Below are 21,067 nucleotides of genomic sequence, written 5' to 3' on the forward strand. Positions count from 1 at the left end.
AATTATACCATGAGTATATATATATATTATGACTTTATTAAAAAATTGCAAACAAAAGAAATGCTACTTATGTTTTGTAAAGGATGATCATGATAAAAGTTTGATGAATGCTTCTCATGCATAAATTGCATTAAAATTAAGAGTTAATTTTGTAAAGTCCGTCCATTCATCCACATTGTCTTGACATGATTTATATCAGTGCTTATTTCTCTGGCACCATTCCAAAATACATTACTGAAAATGTTCAATTAAGACAGCCAAAGTTGACTTGTATGTGGATTCGTGAAATGAGATGAGATGAAATCCTTAGAAAAAAAAAGTTTAACTTAAGCATCAGTGATGTAAAAAATGGAATGGTCTGCAGTGGTATTACACACCTTTACTAACGTTCCAAATGCTCTTTTAAGAGAGACAGTATAAAACTTCGATGTCAATAACAATATGTTGTTTTTCCTGTGCAGTTTGTATAAATATAATTCTTTAAATGGCAAAAGAGACAGGATTATTAGAGATGAGACTAGAATGGACAAGTGATCTCCATTCCTCTTCTTTGGCTCTGAAAAGCTGTTGGAATGTGGCAAAAACAAGTCATGCACTATTTGGTATGGCTCCAACCTTCTTCAGCATTTCCTTTAACTTTCCTGATTCATGATTTCTTGTTATTTCTTTTTCACCACCGGCATATTTGCCATCCACAAATAATTGTGGCACCTGAAACAATAATGTGAAATAATGAGTTCTATTGAAAAAAATACTTAATGTTTTGAGTGCAGAAAGTCAAAATTTTACTCAAAATGTTAATCACCATCTTGGATGAAAAACTGGTTTGCCTACAGAAAAAGCTATTTGCATTAATCAAGTAAAGTAGCATGTTTCACTAAGTAATTTCTAGTTGTCTAAGATCTACCGGTATATTGTAGAACAAATGACTTTTTTTAATTAAAAAGATACACTTACAAAACTTGATTCAATTTTACTTACCGCCCTGCTATCAGTTAAACAGATTATCTGGAAATAATTCTCAATTTGTGTAACATCTTGTCTGCATTCGATCTCCGCTACTTCATAAATCTGTGGGGACATTTTATATTCATCCAGGTAAGATTTAATACGTTTACATTCGGGATCGTAACTTCTAGAGAATAACATCACTTTCCTTTGACTAATCTTATTGTCTACAAACGGTTTTGAAGATACTCCACACCCGACAACAGCCATTGTTATCTTTAGAATCCTCGGACAGGTCCTATTTAAGGAGTTTTCCAAGGATTTCCAGAGCACCTGTCCTTGTTACGCTTGCTGGTATCTAAGGAATCACGTGACATAAGAGGGGGAATTCCCAAGGACTTTCTTACCTCCCACAAGTAAAGAACTGCTGAAGAGAGAACTAGCCTGACAGAGTTTAGGGTAAATAACGTTGCTGACTGTGATGTAGAAATGGATAGCAGTGCCTCAAGTTTTGAAAACCGCGTCCCAAGCTCAGGTCGCGTTGCTGCATACTCAGACGCTGTGTTTTCAATAATTGCCACGGTTATGGTAAGATGAAGGTTTTTGACGTAATTTTTTCATAGTGTATTAATTATTATGATCAGTGCTGTCAGTGACGTATTCCAGGAGCGTGACACTGACTCATGAGGTTGCTGTACAACAAAACATTACAGTGGGCTTTCATTTCAAATAACTTAAACGTTTGATATGCTGCACGTGCATTTAAGCCCTATTTACTCTGACTATCCGTATTATCTTGACCCCCACACCCACCCCGCCCCACCCCCCCACCCCCACCCATCCACCACCATGACCTGCTGATGGTTTATAGTTATGGAAATTACTTACAAAGCTTGTCAGTTCTCCTTTAATTTAGATAATGAAATACATGGATATTTACGCTAAGGCTTAATTATAAGTTTAAGAATTTCTGCACCAAGTATTCTTAATTTTAAGCTTCCAGTTAACAGGATGTAGTGCACATTTTAACAATATTTATATTATTTTTTATTTCAAGTCAGGTATAATTAAACTATTGAGAATATTACTCCAGTTTGCAGGTGTTTTCTGGTCGAAGATGAAAGATCTACATGTATCTACATATGTGATGTATACAGCTATGTGTATTAGTATAGTATTTTATTTATGTCAATTTGTATTTTTCTGTGCATTCTGAGTCTTATAAATATTTCAGATTCTTCCAGTTACTCACACTGTAATTCCAGAAAATAAGGTGAGGCATGACATAACATTGTTTGTGACAATATGTATAATTTCTCTCTCTCTCTCTCTCTCTCTCTCTATATATATATATATATATTAGATTTACACTTAATTTATTATGCATTAGTTTGCAATGAATTCCTTTAAGAATTAATCTTTCTATTACCTCTGCCTGTCATTAGGTTGTAGGGTGGAGGCATGTTAGTTTATACCATATACTTGGTATCTAACAGCAAACTATCCACATTTATATTTAAGCCTCCACCCTCTTATTATAACTTTTGTGACCATGGGATCTGTCTCTTCATTATTTTAGGATCTTCGCTCAACCTTGATACGTCTTATCCCAAATATTACAGTATACATAGTTTCTTACTTAATTGTATCAGGAATATGGATTTCTCATGTTTGGTAAGTTATAGTACTTGAAAAGTAGGATCAATATTTTAAACACGCACACATACCAGTACACAAACAATATGTTCAGCCAAATCCTATACCAAAACTGACCATCTGTGTCAGTTGTGCAATATATGACAGGGGCGGATCCAGAGATATTTTCTGACAGTCTTCCAAATTATCTTTTTTGATCCATCCTCCATTTTTGACCATCTTCCAACAGAAAAAATAGATATCCGTCAATGTAAAATTGAAAATCTGATCGTCTTCCAGAAGACCCAGAAGACAGCCTAAATCCGCCCCTGTATGAGCTCAGCTGAGGATGAGCTTCCCTTCTGTCTACAGTAGCTCATACAGCTATAGAAGTTACAATGTATGTAATAATAAGTAAAGCAAGAATCAAAAAAAGACATAAATAAATAAATAATCCAGTAATGGATGGTTGTATTTTTTAAACTCAAAGTTTTTTTTTCAGAGAAAAGACATTAACTTAGATTTGTTTCATGCTTTTTATTTACTTTTTTAGGCTGTTTGAAACAATCCAGAGAGCTGACGAGGTTGTTCTATTTTTAAATCTGGTAAAGTATGTTTGGTATTAAAAGTTGAATCAGTATTATTTCTAATAACTGTAGCTTGTTCACTTTATGTAGCTCTATTTTTCTTATGATTAAAGTATAATTTCTTCAAAAGCTGTATTTTATCTTTTACACTACATGTATCAGTGACTACTTTTTCGTTCTCTATATAGAAAATTATGAAATATATGATATATTATATCTGTTCCTTAAGGAATCAAAATATAGTTTGTCCAGAAATGTATAAACAGAATCTGTTGTACATATAGCTATTTTTCTTTGAATACACTTCTTATACTTTGAATACTTTTATTTTATAGGCTTTGTTAATGGTTGTTACATTTACCCCTTTCGTGGTAAGTACTGAAAAAGAATAATTGTTATAAGGATAATATTTTGTACTTGTTTATTTGCATTTCTCCTATGTAACATTTGTACTTGTATGAGAAACCATAGTGTATTATTATATAGTAAAAATTATATAATATTTCTTGTGAAAGAATTTTTTTGTGAAAGAAACCATAATAAATGTGTTTCTGGATATTTTTGCAGTTAATAATAGCTGGGTTTTTTCTTTCTGTGATTCTTCACCTTTAAAGTATGTAATTCAGGTACTGTAAACATGCAAGAGCTTTAGATTATTAAAAAAATTCAATTCAGTATCAAAAAAAAAAAAGTTTTTGAAGTGCTGGGTGATATTTGTACACATCTATGTACTAGTAAACTACACAGCAATAACACTGCATATTTTATGTAATTTCAGTTCACACTTCTTGGACGATTTTCTGAGTCGATGGAATATTTGAAGGAATATGATGTTTTACCTGTGGTGCTGTTTGCTGCTACATTCATGTGCCTATTTGGAATACAGGTAGGACTTATTTACAATTTTAATACATCTTTTAGTGTGGGAAATTATGAGCTCTGCACATTGATAAATGTTTTATACAGGTCTAGGTTGGAATAGGGCCTCATATTCTGTTTAAAGTTATACTAGTAGGTCATGATTTGTGAATCAATTTTGGCAGTGTTTAATGAGAGCAAAGTAATAAAGTATATTACATATAGTGATGGCATTATCTTAGTGATATACCTCATGTAACTTATTTCCACCTAAAATTACAATATCTTTTATTTTAAAAGATTTAGTTTATGGTATAAACTATGTTGATCCAGGGGAGAGCAAGGGTCTGGAGGGGGGGGGGGTCCTGATCCAAATAATAATGGCATACTACTCATCTGTTTGTTTCTGCTTAGGAAGAAAGGTTGTACTGTGACCATTGGACACTACGTTTTACGTTTTCTATATTTTATCAAAATTTCATAAGAGTAGTAGTATGGTGTAGGGCATTCCCTCCTCTCTTCTTGACAGTCTGAATCCAATAGACTAAGTGTAAGATCTAAGTGAATTTATTTCATTTTTATATAACATATTCAATTGTCATGATTTAGTGTTTTTGTCTCTTACAGATAGTCCTTATTTATTATGTGTTCAGAGTGGAGAGGATAATGAAAGTAGAAGTTGTCCAAAATGAAGACAAGGTGAATATGTATATGGCATTTGTTTTTGATCAATTAATTTTATCAAGGGTCCTCATTCTTCAAACACTAATATTTAGTTAATAACAATTTAATTCTATTTGCAATATTTTTGTTGTGTATCTTTGTACGTATACAGCTATTATTGTCATACATTCAGAATTACAAACAATGAATTTTACTTTAAGGAACTGGAAATACCATAACACCTGGTACATAAAACTAATATTTATTGTATGTATAAGTATCACTGGCTAAAAAAGTACACATTGCTTCAAGAAACACATGGAAATGGACGATTTTTAATAAATAAGGCAAATTGTACATTTTCATTATGTCACTTTCAGATTCAGCGAAGAAATGCCATGTTGTGGGGCGCAGGAATTCCAATGATTCTCTGCATATTAGCCATCATCTGTGCCCCCATCTCACCCTTAGTGGTAGGCCATAGCATTTGATATAATAATTTTAATTATACTATATCAGGCATACATGTAACTAGGAAGAGCTTTTCAGCATAGCTTACACATTATTTTTACAGATTTGTAGTGATTGATGCATGTACAGTTCAAATTTTGTTCCTTCAAATTCATTTAAAAATTACAATGAATTCCTAACGATCGTATTGTTTAAGCCTTTTACATTGGTTTCATTCTTGCTTTGTAGTAATTTACTACTAGAACTTTTAAGTTGAAAGGTTGTTCATGTATTGTCCAACACTGTTCTAGGGTTTAATAGTGCTTGCACTAATTGTTGCATCAGGTGCTATAAGGAAGTGGGCCTACAAGATATATGAAAAATACAGAGGTAGGTCCCAGTTGATATTTGTAATTTGTCCATATTCTGTGCAAGATACATGTATATCAAATATATATAACATCTTAAATATACTTCATTATTCAGTGGGCTGTGAGAAATGTTTTGCTGGTGTTTTGTAGGAAATAGGGACAGCTCCATGCTCCTACATATAAATGTTAGACACAAACTTTTAAAGGAAGTTGTCAACAAAGAGAGAGTGGAGTGCTTCAGCGATGGAGTCTTTGCGATTGTTGCAACACTTATCATATTGGATATTTGGTCAGTATTTTGATTTTGTAAGTTTAATATAACTATTCCATTCTTGGTCAATGAGGAATTTTTTTACAAAATCTGTTGTATCAGTGAAAAAAGAATAAAAATCATACAATATTACACCAGAAAATTACCAGGGAAATGGAAAAATTAACTAGAACATGGTATACCAAGGCTATATTTTTTCTAATCCATGCCAAAACACCCATTGACAATTTTCCTCTGTGACCAGAACATGCGTGGAGCGGTTTTGTAAACTTCATGAGAATTGTTTTTAATGGGTTGTGTTTGCAGACAAAAACATACCTTGATGTCCGAAGTTTGGTGTGCAAACAGTGTATATCTTATATTTTCTTCTTTTAAGAAATATGCATAACTTATATTTTCTTGTTATTTAAGTTAACAAGGGGATAACGGATTATCATGACTGACAAACCTTCAAGAATCTGACCCCAAACTACATGTAGAATAATACTGTGAAAAGGCTTGTGGTATAATGTACATTTTTAAACCCATTATTGGATTATATTGCAGTGAAGATGACATCCCTACCATTGATGATGTCCGAAAGTTTGGTGGTGTTCCTGAAGCATTGTCTCAGCACAGTAACATTTATGTGGCTTATGCTGCAACTTTCATAGCAGTAGGACTGTTATGGTCTATGCATCATACACTTTTACATGTAAGCGGGTTTATTTTCATTTTTACAGCTCAACTTTCACTTTCATTTGTACTGTGTCAGAAAAGCATACCTAGTTGTCCACTCCTGTAATCCATATATTCCATACACAACTCTTTGACTGATTTAATTTGTATGTATTGCTTAAAAAGTGAAAATGCTGGTAAGCTGTTTTATTTAGTGATCATATATGTTTTTTAAACAGACTCTGACCCAATTAAATCAAATTGATCCCTAAATTAGTTGTACATATCTTTTCAGTATATTATGAATATGAACCGACTGATGGTTTTCTTCAATAACTTGGCATTGGCCTGTATCGGCCTCAGTCCTCTGGCATTCAAGATGACAACTGCATTTGAAGATCATGTAAGTTTTCTCCCATATTTATTTTTTAGTCTTCATTTTCTCACCCTTCTGAAGAGGTGCTATTATTCTAAAAATATTACTCATTAACAGAAACTTATTGTCACTGTGAAAAAATCTAATATCAGTTTTTTTAATCCAGATATGAATTCTAGTTGTAATATTCATTCATTCTAATTCCACTACATTAAAACAGCAATTTTACATTTTTTAGACTTCAAATGTTTCACAGTTGATATGTGAAGACCTGTAAAAGTGTCCTGTCTTGCGTTAGGAACCATGTATTCAATATCATCACAACATTTTTCTTTACAGAAATTTGGTAACAATAGTATGACAGCTGTCCAGTTCAATACAGCCATCTTATTCCTGGCAGCCATTTTCCAGGTGGCAGTATGGGTGACGGCTCTCTTTCACCAGTAAATATGTTATTTTAGATAAGAGTGAAATACTATTTTTAAATGTAAAAAAGTACTTCCCTCAAAGATATCCAGATGTGATTTTATTAACCTTTTAATGATCATAAACCTTTAACTTATAAATAAGAAAAATCTTTTGAGGTTTTATTTAACAGCAACGTGTCAATTGTTTCACTGCAGATATCAATAACCTAAATAAGTGCAGTTAAATTTTTTAATCCATATAACGTGTTAAGTTTTTCATTGGTGTAAATAGTATGCAAATGTTTTGTTTTTATAGGAATGTTCACGTGACACAGGAAGCAGCCTATTCTGGCAGAGACCATGCCTACATCACCATAAAATTGTCCATCTTTCCACTCCTTAGGTGAGATATTCTTTACCAACCTTTCTTTGCTTTCTCCTGGCATTGAGCAGAACACAGAAAAGCTGGTGTTTATATGAGTGCATTGAAAACAAGAGGAGGCGTGTTCATCTGTTAAACTGATTGCATTCAGCAAGAGGGTTGGATGGATTTAGATAGACCAATAGTTTCAGTAGGAATGAGCCCTGAGTGAAAGATTTGTCACAATCCTGTACATGAGGTGATTAGAAGTACTTGTTATGACAGCTTATCATGCTATTTGTTTTTAATTTGTGTTTTAATGAAAGTTCTCATCTTCCAGTTTGCTGATTTACTTCATGAGTTTTGCATCAGAAGTTATATCTGTCACAGTTTTCAATGCGGTAAGAATCATGAATGTTTGTCCATAATTTTCTATTAGTAAGCTAACATCTCATTTTTAACTGATATATTTAAATGATTTTAAGAATAAGAATTACAAAAATTTTTTAAGGACAGTAGTAAAAAATTAATCACTGTTTATAGTTATCTAGCTATGACACAAGTGTCAAGGGTATAATCAGTTATAAGCAGTTGCTGGCTGCTGAGCTGTAAATTTAAACATATATCAATTTAAACTATAAATTTATTGTTATTGGGTTGTAGGTAAGTGTTTAATATTGTGATATCAGCCTTTGTTATATAGTTGTATCCATATGTGCATTTTCACCAGTAAATATTGGTGAATATAAAAAAATAAATTGTTCTTCTATAAACTTAACATTTCAGATGCTTCTTGGAAGTCCAGCATTGTTCTTGCTTTTGCGTGTTTTGTACCCCCAGTGCACCAAATTCTGTAGCAGAAGAAGAAATGCAAACCAGGCGGCACTGTCAATAATACGCCAAGAAGTGCCACCACAACTATTTGGTGATAATTAAGATTATTTTACTTATAATCAAAATATACTGCATTTAAAAATACATTTGATGTATGTTTTTCATTATATCCTTGACGCATAAAATGGAATTTATTGAGGCAGCTAAATTATTGGGGCTCACATAGCCCTTGATTTTGCGAAAAAATAATTTTTGGAAAAAAAAAGATGTGCAATTAAGAATATTTTTCTGTAATTTGTGTGTTTCATTTAGTCCTTTTTATAAACTAGGGGAAAATTGTGCCCCCCCCCCCCCCACCCACTCCATTTCAGCCTTTGTGTGCAGCTGTAAGTAAATGGAATGGTGCTGTTTCATGTACATGTACAAGGTGCAGGAGAATAAGAATTGCACGATAAAGAATTTCATTTTATCTTTTGTTGCTGCATTCTACAGAACAAAATTAATAGAACTTCCATGCAGTTTTAATATGAAGACATTTCGAGTTGAGTTACATAAAAATATGTATTGTTAACATTTAGTATTATAATTAACATGTTTTGTGCATTGATGTAAGTCGTTTGCCTGATGTAAACTGGCAACAGTTATTAAAATATTTAAATGGATGAAAAGACTAAGATTCAGCTTAATATTACATAACAGGAATATTACATAAAAGACTTAATTATTTAATGTATGTGTTCATTATTTATTGTTAATAACGTTTTTTTTTTTTTTTTTTTTTTTTTTTTTGAAAAAAATCACTACTTTATTGCAATCTTCCTAGATCGCATAATAATGTAATTCACGCTTTGCTTTGTCACTTATTTTCACCACTCTCGTTGCTACATTTTATAAGAAGTTGCATGGTAAATTTGCTTTACATACATGTTTTTATTTTTTTAATAAAGATTTTGTTATTCATCAAGAAAATTGTTGTTTTATTATTTGTTCTTTAGATAAGAAATGTTATTCAAAGAATGTGACCGTTCCTGAATCCTAAACCTGAAGTATTTTTTTTTCTGAAAAGAAAAACTTGAGTTTGAATTGGAATGAACTGAACCGTCATTACGATGCTCTGTTCTATAAAATAAACTACGAGTTTTACCTGAAATATGTTAATATACAGGGTGATCCATAAAAAACGACCTATTTTACTTTCCGTCTCAATTTTGATATAATACAGATATTTCCAACTTTCTTTCACCAAATTATTCTGTAAAGATGACCATATTTTATCCTTGCAAATTCTGCAGAAATTGGAAATCTTTATACTCCCATTGGATATTGTCTGGTGCACCATAGGCAAATTCTACGGTGACACTTGGAAGAAGCGGAAAGTTCTGACGAACCTTACCTAACAGAGCTCTCAGATATAAAATGTATGGAGAAAGTTTTTTGTTGAAAACCCTACTTCATGTTATGTACAAGCATAAGATGCGTGATTTATCTATGGATGCATGGAATGTTATAAGACATAGCTCCCATTCCCAAGACCAATCTTCAAATTATAGACTAGTCTTCAAATTAAAAGACCTGTTATTTATTTTGTAAATGCAATAGCGTTCATATAAGGCCACACTTTTTTATTTTTATGGATGACATCCTCTGGGTACCCCAAAATCGGTGCGAGAGGGCGAAAAAAAAAAAAAAAAACAGTGCAAAAAAAAAAAAAAAAACTGCTTAAGTAAAGGAATGCTGTCAGTACACAGCTGGAAACACAAATTTAACCACAGAAACACGTATCAAACTAACAATATGTCTTTATCCATGCTCTCAAAATATTAAAGCATTGTGAATACTTCGTAGAAATGTAAAAAAAGTCATGAATTGATATACTTCATATTACCACATCTATTTAAGGTTATTTCATGCATTCATTTGGTATAGCAATCAATAAAACAAATATCAATCAAACAGTGTGTCTTTATTTGTATTCTCAGAATATTAAAACATTTTGAACACTTCACAGAAATGTTTAAAAAATGATGCAAAGATATGCTTAATACTACCAAATCTATTAAAGGTCATTTCAGACGATGCCATTTTGTCAACTTCAACTCACACGAAGCAGCTAAACTGTCAGGTGGCCTGTCCGACCTTCAGCCCACCAAATACCTCGACGCCCTTGTCGACCATTTTTTCGCTACAGAAAACCTGGTATTAATGTGCTGCTTTATACAGAATGTCACAGAAATGTTTCGGCCGCCGCCAGCCTTTCGCACAATTGTAAAAAGGTGATATCTCCATGCCCAATATCAATGGCATACCAATCCAAAACGATGGCGCCCGTTCTCTTTATGACTTTCATTGTTGTGTAATTTGAAAGTAATCCTAGAGATGAATTTGACAGCAAAGTGGCCGCATTTCCACGTGGCGAAAATACGCATGCGCAGAAAGCTCATTTCCTTGCAAATTCAATAACAACGTTTGCGACAACCGACTTCGTTGGGGGCTGGGGGGGGGGGGGGCTTTTTTTTTTTTTGTTTTGGAGAACGGGCGAAAATCCGTGCGCGCGCAGGATGTCATCCATAAAATTAAAAAAGTGTGGCCTAACATATAAAGGTCACAAAGAAAGCAATCGCCCTACCCCTATATATATTTTTAAATGCACAATAATGAAGTCTGGAGCAACTGCAAACGACGTTCTATTCTATCTTATACATGATATGTCCTCAACTAAGTATCTGGATTTTAGTCACTGTCGTAACGGAGATTGAGACTGTTAAATTTCACTTGTACATGTAACGGTAAAGAAATTTAGGGGTTAAATGCAGGGGCATAGATATTAATTTTTCAACGGCTTTGGACAGTATTTACCTAGGTGATTACAGGAAGATGATTGGGATACCAGACTTCTTTGAAAAGTTTTTTTTAATTCATAAAAACATTAAAATTACCAAAAAAGCATTTAGAATAATCTTTTTATACGACACGGGGAGGCATACTATTCTGTATTTCTGAGGTGCATGTAATATCAAATGAGTTGCGGTTATTTTGATTGGTTTTTTCATTTTTTAGAATCGTCTTTTTATTGCCGGGGGGGGGGGGGGGGGGAGGGGGGGAGGCAGTCTTGAGTCCTATGGTCCTTTGTTGTTCATGCTGTGAACATTTTTTGAAGGGAAGACGCTCCCCGCCTGATATATTTTTCAGGGACTGATTTTCTCTGCTCTTTGACCACAGGTCCGCTTATAGTTTGTAACGAAAGTATTGCCTATTCATTTAGAGGCCCCTGATACAGGCCCCCTGATGTATCAGAGGGTAGATTATCTATGGTGAACAATAATTGATTTTCTTGTATTAATGGAAGCTACCAATACCTGGCATTTACATAATTCTCCTATCTTATTCTTACTGCTTCTTAGCAAAATACTCCTGACGTCGCACCCGACATTTGGTTAAGAAGTGTGAGGAAAGAGTAATTGTTGAGAGAGTATTAATGATTTAATATTATAATGTCAATTTAATACATTCACTCTTAATATTGGGTCCACTTGACTTTCCCAGTCTCTTAACTGTTGCATGTTTAAATCAGAATATCTAGCAATTTAATTATTAGGCCTATAGGCCTAAAGAATCGATTTTGTCTTTTCAAGTAGGCCCTAAAATGTGTAGGCCCTATATGTAGGCTAGGCCCTACTGGGCTCTTTGCATAACATCTTTACAGTAGTTTTCCGCAAATTTTCGGTGCAGTCACCCCCTTTCCCTGAGCTCACATAAAATAAGCACAAATATTTTTGAGCGCGCCACACGAACTTCACATCTTTACAAATTGCTCTCATTTAAAATAAATACCAGGGTGCTTGACGTAAACTTACAGATTATATAAATCAATTGTGTTGAAGTGTAATCTAAGTGTAAGCGCGTCAGTAATCGGTCACACTTTGTTGATTATTTGATATTGCTCTATTATAAGCTGTTAATACCTTTCTTAGGCGCATTGAGTGTTTTCCAATGCGATCACCTGAAACCAAATCCGTTTTGTTGACTTAAACTCAGACTTAGCAACGGCTTGCTTGGATACAAGATGGCCGACACAGGGTAGTACTGAAGGGCACAACAACAACAACCCATACGGTCTTGAAGTCATCATTCGGCATTATTTTTTGTCCCAGCGATGACAATCACATAGGCTTTAAAGGTAGGTGATCATCTTCAAAAATCATTGTTATTCCATGACGTGTGTAGAGGTTTTACTAAGATGAATTAATTAGCTCACGTAGTCCCCAATTGCGCTATACTGGAGTAGCACTTGGCGTTAATTCCGTGTCCCCATTTAGTCGATATATTGACACTTAGTAATTGTATTGAGCGCAATGTGCTGTCATGCTAAAGATTTTAGATTGTTCCTACACTTAATAAGTCCTACGTTGCGTGTCTGAAAGTCAAACGTCATTACTTTGCATCGAATTGTAGTTAAATAGGGTAATATATGCTATTCGCATTAAGAAAAACTAATAAATCTGCACGGAGTAGTTAATCCAGCTGGGATCATATATAGGCCTATATATATATATATATATATATATATATATATATATATATATATATATATATATATATGATCCTCTTGGTACTTATTGGCTTATTGTTCTATTATTGAACAGCGTCCTGAATATTAAACACGACTATCTAATTATAGATCTATATCAATACCCATGGAGGACCAACCTCCTAAGCCCGAGGGGGCAGTAGCCTCGCCCGCGCCAGTGACCAGCGCAACTGTCCGAAGATCACGGCCCGGATCACGCACCACTCAAAGCTCAAACGGAGATGTCTCCTTAAAACTAACTGACAATCAGCCAGATGACCAACACGTGGACGATGTATTGGACTGGACTCAAAAGCTGAATACTTCAGACCTGGATGAGGTCCCCAGCAGAGGAAAAAATGTGCCAAACGAGGACGAGCTACCTCCAACACCTAAAACTCCAGGGGGGACGAAGATTTCTCTTCCCCACCTTACCCCCGGTACTGCTCAAATTGCTCGTATTCCTTCCCCACCACCGGAGTGGAAGCGGGAGCGAGAACTTACTCTGATGACAAGACGCTCGGCTAAGGGAAAGTTCCCACCAAAAGTCCGTCTGGCGACAGTTTCCATGTCAGCTCGGTAATTTATTAGAAAAAATATTTATTTATATATCTGTATATACACTAGTACATGAGATTTTTAATATGTTACATTTCAGTATATCTACGGAGTTGATAGCTTAAAAGAAATTCGGCGCAAATTTTCTTTATGTCTAAATATTTTTTCTTTCATTTTGCGCTATTTTAATCAAATGCTTTTAGTATCAAGACGGCGTACGATGCAGCTTTCTGGGTGCTTGCTCTCTGGATAGTTGTCTTCAGCAACGAGGGCTAAAATGAAGTGGCAGTGTTAGTTTCATTTAATAAATTAAAAACAGATTTTAATTATTTCATTTACATTTAAATGTTCATGCTGTAGACATCTTTTCTACGAACATATGAAACCATAGTTTAATCATTTAATACTTTCAGCTCAAAGGCCTTGACGAAAAACCCCAGTATGTATTATGAAGAGCCTCAGAGAAAGAGGAAGGTTATTTCATGGGATGAAGCGAACAACGCCAGGCCCCCTCTGCGGATTGATATGGAAGGTCCCACACCGTGGACTTACTCACCAAGAAATAAACCCTTAAACGAGACGAATTCACCGTCCTTCAGTTTCGGACGAAAATGTTACCCAGAAAAAGGTGAGATAAAGAGCATCATAAACACTCCACGCACTGTGTCTGTACAGAGTTTTGTGATTTTTACCAATTTAGAAATTAATAGATTGTTTGTTTTTTAAAAACTTTTTTCTCGTAAAAAGAAAGATGTAGCAGTCTTGCATGACATATAAAACGCATTGTCGGCAAAGTTTTTACGATGTTTTCATCGCAGTTTCGTGATAATAGGATATTTTTCCCTTGGCCTTTCATTTTCACAATTAGTGCGGTGCATTTTTGTATTCTTGTTTTACAAATCCAACTGGAATATTCACTAATTGAGTGGATATTTTAATATTGGGCGAATATTTAGACCCCGTTTGCAATTTTTTAATCTGTGTACATATATTGATAAATATCATTCAAATCTGTTGTCTGTGATTTCAGAGGGTGGATCACGTACAGCCTGGCAGAAAACATGGTTTCAATCACCTAGACACGTGTGGATAGTCAAGACTGATTACCACTCTGACAGAAGGGTAGGTTACGTGGCATAACAAATTTATATTATTGTAATTAACTTGCTTGGGCAACTTTGTCAAATTCAGATTTTAAGTTTTCTGAGTCACGCTCGCACGTGTCTGTGTGCGTGAGTGATTGTGCGTGCGTGTATGTGCGTGAGTGATTGTGTGTGTGTGCGCGTGTGTGAGTGTTTGAGAGAGAGAGAGAGAGAGAGAGAGAGATGTAGGCATGCCAGAATATTTGCACGCTGAACGTGGGATAAAAATCGAACGGAATCATGATACGACAAAATCCGAAGATGAGACAGCGCCAAAAATAAATACAAATTCAGCACTTGGGGGTACATGTAATATGATTCATTGCTGTATTTTCAGTGGCCTTCTCCTGCAAGCTACCCACTTCGTCCTACACTGGGACCCCGCCAAAGCACGAGGACAGAGGCGCCATCTTATACCTTTGGTGCAAAACAGGACTTTGCCATAGGGAAACACGGTGCGTCGGTATAAATAATCATTAAACGTACACTGTATCATTAAAATTATGCCTAGATTATGAATGTTTTTCATGATTCATAATTGCCTTCCCACTTTAAGATCTAGTACAGGACAAATTCCAAACTAATGACAGTGGATGATGATCAAGGTGAATCAAAACGAACCGTTGTACTGCGTATATCTGCATAACTTAATTCGTATTTCCACCCTTTAATGTGAAACCTTTTTCATTATGAACACAAAATTCAGGCGCGGAATTCGAGCCGTCCCCCAGCGCTTACAACCCCGGCCAGGCGGACAGACAGCTCTATACCAGAGCCCCCACGATCATCCACAGTTTCCGTCACGATGGAACCGTACTGTGGAAGTCTAAAGGTAATTTCCTCATGTTTACTTATTTAAAGGAACAATCACTCAACTTTCCTTTAAAAGTCTTTTAAACAATTTGTCAATGATGTGATTGTTGACCTTGAAAAAAGGTTATCATTGGGCTTTCCTTTTATTCTTCTTATACTGTTTACTTAAACTAGTACCCATTGAACTATTTTACTAGCAAATGCAGCGAACACTACAGTTCCTGTACGGGGGCCACGCTATTAATAATGTATACCGCTCGAAGCCGTGTTTTTTCTTTTTCTTTTTTTTTTTTCTTTTTTTTTTTTTTTTTTTTTTTTTTTGTGTTCTCCTCGCCCCTGGTAAAAATCTGACCATATTATTACACGAGCCAACCTGTTTACAGCACGAAACAGATTATCTATTTACAGCAAGGAGGAACTTGTCAACATAGCATTAGAGTGGATTACTTGATTGTGCATTTTTAACCTTTCTTCATTACACCTATAGATTCATCATAAAAAATATAAATTTTACATAATCCCAAGCACTTCCAAAAACAGTCATCGGACTGCTCCCCCGGCTTAGCATAATAGGTATTGATGCAACCTCATAACAATTTACTGCAAAAATGATCTCTTTTTTTAACTTCAGACGCAGTCAAAAACCCGGGACCAGGCGCCTACAGTCCTAAATACTCACTGACACAGCGTAGCAACCCCTCATTCAGTTTCCGAGGGCTGGGTGACCGGGAAGACAAACCTTACATTGACGAATTTGGACCTTTTTCTGCGTTTTAGTTCAATTAAGACCTATCAGTTATATATCAGGTTTGTTTTTGACAATCAGATCTTAAGTCCTCCTTCACATACATGTACCATTGGAATAGATGTGTAGCACAGATCACTTTTCCCTTAATTAATTGATTAATTAATTAATATATTTGTTTATTAATTTAATTAATCAGTTTATTTATTTATTGTTTATATGGAGGGATTGGGCTAACAGGCATTGGTGATGATGGATCAGTATACAGTGAATGTTTAGTGACAGTAACTAAAAAACATAAACATTTTACTGATTTTTCCCCAAAATACTCGAAAAAGGCGTTTCTTTTCTCAGAGGATCATGTAAAAGTATAAATACAGATTGTGAATTTACTATAATCATCCTCATGTACAGGGATAGACAACAACTTGATATTTTTGTAGCTATGAGGGAAGAAAAGATTACAGAATCAACTAAAATGCGTTGGGGCAAATTCGAACAGGTCTTTCCTTATGTCTTAGTATGTAAGGGGATGCACCGGGGAAATTTGTCTAATGTTTGCGGCGAAGTCTTAATGATTTCAGTACAGATTACAAGCTAAATTAATGTAACATTCGTGAGGGGTAACTAGCGTTTAAAAAGATTATATATTCTTCAAATACTGAAAGTGATTTTTGATGAGTTTTAAGAGCGCGTTGCACTCTCACAAAGGCACGTATTTGCACTCCTGTTTTGACCTTTGCTGTTTTGATGTTGAAAACATAACAGTAGGGTAAATGCATCATTTGTTTAAACACGTGCGATATTTCTTGCCACCAAAGATAACCAAAAATCATTTGGGTTATGATTAGGGTACCCATGATAGGATATCATGTTTCAACAGTCTAAATTTAGCAATTAATTGATTTTAATCTGGAATCTTAAAAAAACTATTTAACAAGTATAAAATTGTCAAACAAAAGACCGTATGCTCATTTCTGTTCACAAAACCGTGTGTTATAACATTTGAATTTGAGATATTGCTATTATATAGCAGTAAGTGAAGTGAAGTTATTTAGGTTTTTTTCTATCAACATAAGTTTAGAAGATTTCACTTTGTTGTCCTCTTGATAGCCTAGCTTGCGAGGCGAAACTTTACACCGAAATGCTTAAATTCGATTTTTATGGGACCCAGTCCCATTTTGTATAAGAACATTCACATTAAAATTTATTGTTTTTAATATTCTGGACATGTGAAGGAAGACCACTTAACAGTTTGATCAGTATTGTATAACGGGTATGCCACTTATTATGTCAGAAAAGTTTTATTTATGTACTTACCAATTGAATGTAACTCTAAATGCCATGTTAGGTAGACAAATAAGGTTTGATTAATGAAAAAATGTGATCAGCCTAGTTTGGTTTCTTATCTAAAACAATTGTGTCAAATAGCATTTCTACAATTGCTCAATAAAATTCAAACACATATATCATTCACATATAAATTACCACTGTACGATATTGTGTAAAAGTTGAAAATAAAAATTCACGTAAATTTTGTTTTCGTTTGAACTTTTTTATTTTAAAACCACTTTCAAAGTGCATCGATGCTAGACACTATCTTTATTGTAGGAACTACATGCACAATTTAACTTCCACAGACAGTTTATATAAACGATAAAAAACGCCTTGTTAATCAATACATGTGATCTCAGCAAAAAAGCGCTTTTTGAAAACACGCGCTTTTATATATCAAGTGCCAAGTTTCAGAATTTTAATCGTTTGCTCTATGTGATGTTGGGGGTCTTCCATTGGACTGGTGATACTTTCGAGCAAAAAACTGGATTTCACACAGCCACCTTCCGCATCATGGCTCCACTCCCCCACGTCTGCAGAACAATAGATGTAACCACCCCCTCTTGAGAGATTCTCTGACAGTTCATACCCTTTATGACAAACGACGAGGCAAATTCTTATGGGAAAACCGGAGCAGACGATCGTTCCATTTTGACCTTGCATTATGGGATCTTCGCATTTCTTTTTGCATTTTGGCATCAAACTGGACCAAGTTCCGTCGGAGAGGCACCTTGTCTGGGCGTCCCCAGCCATCTGAAAATAGTTGTCACAGCTGTAGAAACACTGCGTTCCAGCCAGGGTTTGGAGCTTAGGATCACAACTGATACTGCCATTTGCAGGGACGCCTGGGAGCCCAGAACAACGCGCAATTTCTACAGTGATGGTTTGTCTGCATATAGCCTCACGGCCGTATTTGTCAGTAGCCCTGTAAGTTATCTGGTGCTTTCCAGGTGGAAGTAAGTCGTTCAAGTTGGGACCTGATGTCTGAACTGCCAGTTGATTAAAAGAGTCATAGACAGGTGGGTTTGGGGGCACCCTCGCTGATAGCTTACCCAGACTCGTGAAGACGGTCCTCGAAGGCGGACAGTTTTTGATCGTTAGTGGAGGGGGTGCCGGTGGTGGTGGTGGTCGGGGCTTAGGGGGTGCATACACCCTGGTTACTCGCCCTCTCTGACAACACGAAATCAGTGATATGGTGCCAGAGAGTAAGACAACTGCTACCACGTTGCCCGCCGAATACTTCATTTTACGATTGGAAACAAAATCTAAATTAGCTGAAAATAAACAATCGAAGAAATTAGTCAAGATTGCCTAAATCGTCACACAGGTGGATACTGAGGGCAGAGGCCACCATCCTTAGTCTAACCCCATTCCAAAGACTTAATTTTTGCGAGAAAAGATGACAAATAAATCTAATTTTAACATTCCTTATAGCCCCCCCCCTTTTTTTTGCTGGATTTCGCCAATGCGTTAACTTGATTTACGAGTATTATACTCACTTTTTCTGTCCCATTGCTGTCGGGAAATATTCCACTGCGTTGTAATTTAGAGAAAAAAATATGCATACAACCTCAAAAGTGCTCCTATAAAGCAAAGGGGTGAATGTTTGGCGCGAAATAATTGACAAAACGGATTGTCATGAATTTCCGTATCAACCTCGCTTTCAAAACATTTAAACCTAATTCGTTTTATGGACATTATGCAGCTTTGTGCATTTTCATATACTAACAACATGAGTGAATTAGATTGTTAAACGTAAATAAGCTGTTAGATGCTTATCAATCATACATTTTACTTCCATTCCGAAAAATCGACCCTTATGCCTTTAAGGGAGCTTATCACAGGGCGTGAACCGCGTCACATTAATCATAAATTTAGGCGTACGTGCTTTCTAACTTGATTTTTAACATTAATGTGGGGTATAACGCAGTTTAATGTCTAAGTTCTGTATAATTCATTACATGATATTTTCAAACGTGTACTTGTTAACAGACCCAGAACATGCCCTGCCAGCCCATGTTTTGGTTTCTTTGGTTCTTAAAGTTCACGAAAAGCAATAATCAAAGGACAGTGCATTTAACTGGAGAAAAGGGCTAAGTGGAATAACTTTCTTGACCAGTTCACCTACAATGCTGTTTTTTAAACTACTGGTAATTTTTGGCTGTGACCAATTTAATATACGTACACTTGTGCACAAGTACACTTGTGCCTGAAACAAATATTCCAGTTGTTTTTCCAGCAATATAATATACAAAATATATACCAGTAAACCAACATATGAAAATATGCCCTTTTTTAATAATAAGATTATTACGGAACATAGCCATCTATGAAGGTCCAGGCGGTCCAACAACAAGTTCCGATTTCAGTATAATTCTTATAGCAGCCATTTTGGTGGTAAATGTAAAATGGAATTTTTTTTGGATATTTCTATGTGTAGTTTACAATGTATTTATTGTGGAATTTTGGATCTCACATGAAAAGTTATCACTTAAACGGTGGAGGAGCGGTGCCTTTATGGTTTCCCGCCTAGAATGTTTATCATCATCAAGCACTGCATTGACTCAAATGACATTCAGAAATTTATAAACGAAAAGGACTCGCGATTAATGTTAGCAGCGTGGCATTTTTATGTGCCCATCGAGACATCAAAGGATGCCACATATCCAAGGGGAATATTTTATGAACAAAACCATGTCCTAAACCAACGACTTTACTGAGCTTTTTTGGCAGTCAGAAAGATCGCGATAGCACAGTTTTTGATATCTTTATTTAGCCCAAAGCATTATTTTTCTACGTTTCTTTCTGTACTGCAGCTATTTTACAATACTGCAGGTGAATACAGAATATTAGAAATAGAGAAGGAGAGGAGAAGAGATACGAAAAATCACTCCTTCTCTCCTTCAACCAATGCATTAAGCAGTTACCGTATAAATAATAAGAAAAGTAAGATGCCCGCTGTTAAAAAATCAAACAGATCGTTGACAAGTACAAGTCGACAATATAATTTTGATGCTTTCCTTACTAAAGCCCCCCCCCCTCCCCCTAAAAAATTATCAAAGAAATAGGACAGAATACATAAATAACGTGTACTTACGTACAATAAAAGGCCATCAATAACAGTACTGTCGGTTAGGTCAGTTTCCAACCAGTGTCAGTAGCTCAATGTATACCGCCAGGTCATCTGATCTGATTCACGTTTTTAACGTGAAATTGTCTGTAACTAATTTCCTTTACAAATAATCAAGTTCCTGTAAATAGGATGCAAGGTGACTTTGCTTGTTCTTAACCGGCATAGATGTTTAATAAACACATGAATTTGCGCATGGTGCTCCGTTCTAATTCTTCGAAGATCTTGTAATTTAGATAGAAACAAGGAAAGGGAAGAAAAACATCCGCTGGGGCAATATCAGCCAAGGTGACATTGCATGTGTGTTTTTTGCTTGGAAATAAAACTGAAATCCTCGCGGGCAAATCCTTGACATACTT

At 35.2% G+C, this 21,067-nt stretch overlaps 4 protein-coding genes across 8 annotated transcripts; 2 read left to right on the top strand and 2 right to left on the bottom strand.

Annotated features, from left to right (window-relative positions):
• Positions 1–20: 20 nt before the first annotated feature.
• Positions 21–1,218, bottom strand: LOC106155918 (glutaredoxin-1). Its single transcript, XM_013530953.3, has 2 exons — positions 982–1,218; positions 21–711 (listed from the first exon to the last, which is right to left on the bottom strand). The coding sequence occupies exons 1-2, from the start codon at positions 1,216–1,218 to the stop codon at positions 589–591; spliced, it is 360 nt and encodes a 119-aa protein (XP_013386407.1). The 3' UTR covers positions 21–588.
• A 157-nt stretch (positions 1,219–1,375) lies between these two features.
• Positions 1,376–9,349, top strand: LOC106155911 (endosomal/lysosomal proton channel TMEM175-like). Of its 2 annotated transcripts, none has more exons than XM_013530942.2 (16): positions 1,376–1,536; positions 2,183–2,221; positions 2,528–2,622; positions 3,137–3,188; positions 3,506–3,541; positions 3,949–4,056; positions 4,656–4,727; positions 5,072–5,164; positions 5,453–5,531; positions 5,663–5,801; positions 6,330–6,477; positions 6,736–6,843; positions 7,156–7,259; positions 7,540–7,626; positions 7,925–7,985; positions 8,371–9,347. In XM_013530942.2, the coding sequence occupies exons 1-16, from the start codon at positions 1,438–1,440 to the stop codon at positions 8,518–8,520; spliced, it is 1,470 nt and encodes a 489-aa protein (XP_013386396.2). In that variant the 5' UTR covers positions 1,376–1,437; the 3' UTR covers positions 8,521–9,347. The 2 variants fall into 2 exon arrangements, with proteins under 2 accessions (XP_013386396.2, XP_086864563.1); XM_087008437.1 differs by lacking the exon at positions 1,376–1,536 and adding an exon at positions 2,884–2,983 and having other exon boundaries at positions 2,177–2,221; positions 8,371–9,349.
• Positions 9,350–12,442: 3,093 nt separating this feature from the next.
• LOC106155926 (uncharacterized) lies at positions 12,443–17,780 on the top strand. Its single transcript, XM_087008689.1, has 7 exons — positions 12,443–12,595; positions 13,097–13,564; positions 13,957–14,171; positions 14,574–14,665; positions 15,023–15,140; positions 15,392–15,517; positions 16,130–17,780. The coding sequence occupies exons 2-7, from the start codon at positions 13,113–13,115 to the stop codon at positions 16,273–16,275; spliced, it is 1,149 nt and encodes a 382-aa protein (XP_086864815.1). The 5' UTR covers positions 12,443–12,595; positions 13,097–13,112; the 3' UTR covers positions 16,276–17,780.
• LOC106155925 (uncharacterized) lies at positions 17,634–20,929 on the bottom strand. 4 transcript variants are annotated; one of them, XM_087008691.1, is made up of 3 exons: positions 20,680–20,929; positions 18,631–18,852; positions 17,634–18,331 (listed from the first exon to the last, which is right to left on the bottom strand). In XM_087008691.1, exons 1-3 carry the CDS (start codon positions 20,690–20,692, stop codon positions 18,171–18,173), a joined length of 396 nt encoding a protein of 131 aa, XP_086864817.1. In that variant the 5' UTR covers positions 20,693–20,929; the 3' UTR covers positions 17,634–18,170. The 4 variants fall into 4 exon arrangements, with proteins under 4 accessions (XP_086864817.1, XP_013386421.2, XP_013386422.2 ...); XM_013530967.3 differs by having other exon boundaries at positions 17,634–18,852; positions 20,680–20,924; XM_013530968.3 differs by having other exon boundaries at positions 17,634–18,852; positions 20,676–20,924.
• Between the last annotated feature and the right edge of the window lie 138 nt (positions 20,930–21,067).

Source organism: Lingula anatina, chromosome 3 (assembly GCF_051362555.1).
Source record: "Lingula anatina isolate TDL-2025a chromosome 3, LinAna3.0, whole genome shotgun sequence".
Lineage (NCBI taxonomy): Eukaryota > Metazoa > Brachiopoda > Lingulata > Lingulida > Lingulidae > Lingula > Lingula anatina.

Coding starts and splice junctions, on each gene's coding strand:
- LOC106155918 (XM_013530953.3), bottom strand. CDS start 1,218: ATGGCTGTTGTCGGGTGTGGAGTATCTTCAAAACCGTTTGTAGACAAT. Junction 712..981: donor GTTTAACTGATAGCAGGGCG/GTAAGTAAAATT, acceptor TTATTGTTTCAG/GTGCCACAATTATTTGTGGA.
- LOC106155911 (XM_013530942.2), top strand. CDS start 1,438: ATGGATAGCAGTGCCTCAAGTTTTGAAAACCGCGTCCCAAGCTCAGGT. Junction 2,623..3,136: donor ATATGGATTTCTCATGTTTG/GTAAGTTATAGT, acceptor TTACTTTTTTAG/GCTGTTTGAAACAATCCAGA. Junction 3,189..3,505: donor TTGTTCTATTTTTAAATCTG/GTAAAGTATGTT, acceptor TTTATTTTATAG/GCTTTGTTAATGGTTGTTAC.
- LOC106155926 (XM_087008689.1), top strand. CDS start 13,113: ATGGAGGACCAACCTCCTAAGCCCGAGGGGGCAGTAGCCTCGCCCGCG. Junction 13,565..13,956: donor ACAGTTTCCATGTCAGCTCG/GTAATTTATTAG, acceptor TAATACTTTCAG/CTCAAAGGCCTTGACGAAAA. Junction 15,518..16,129: donor CGTACTGTGGAAGTCTAAAG/GTAATTTCCTCA, acceptor TTTTAACTTCAG/ACGCAGTCAAAAACCCGGGA.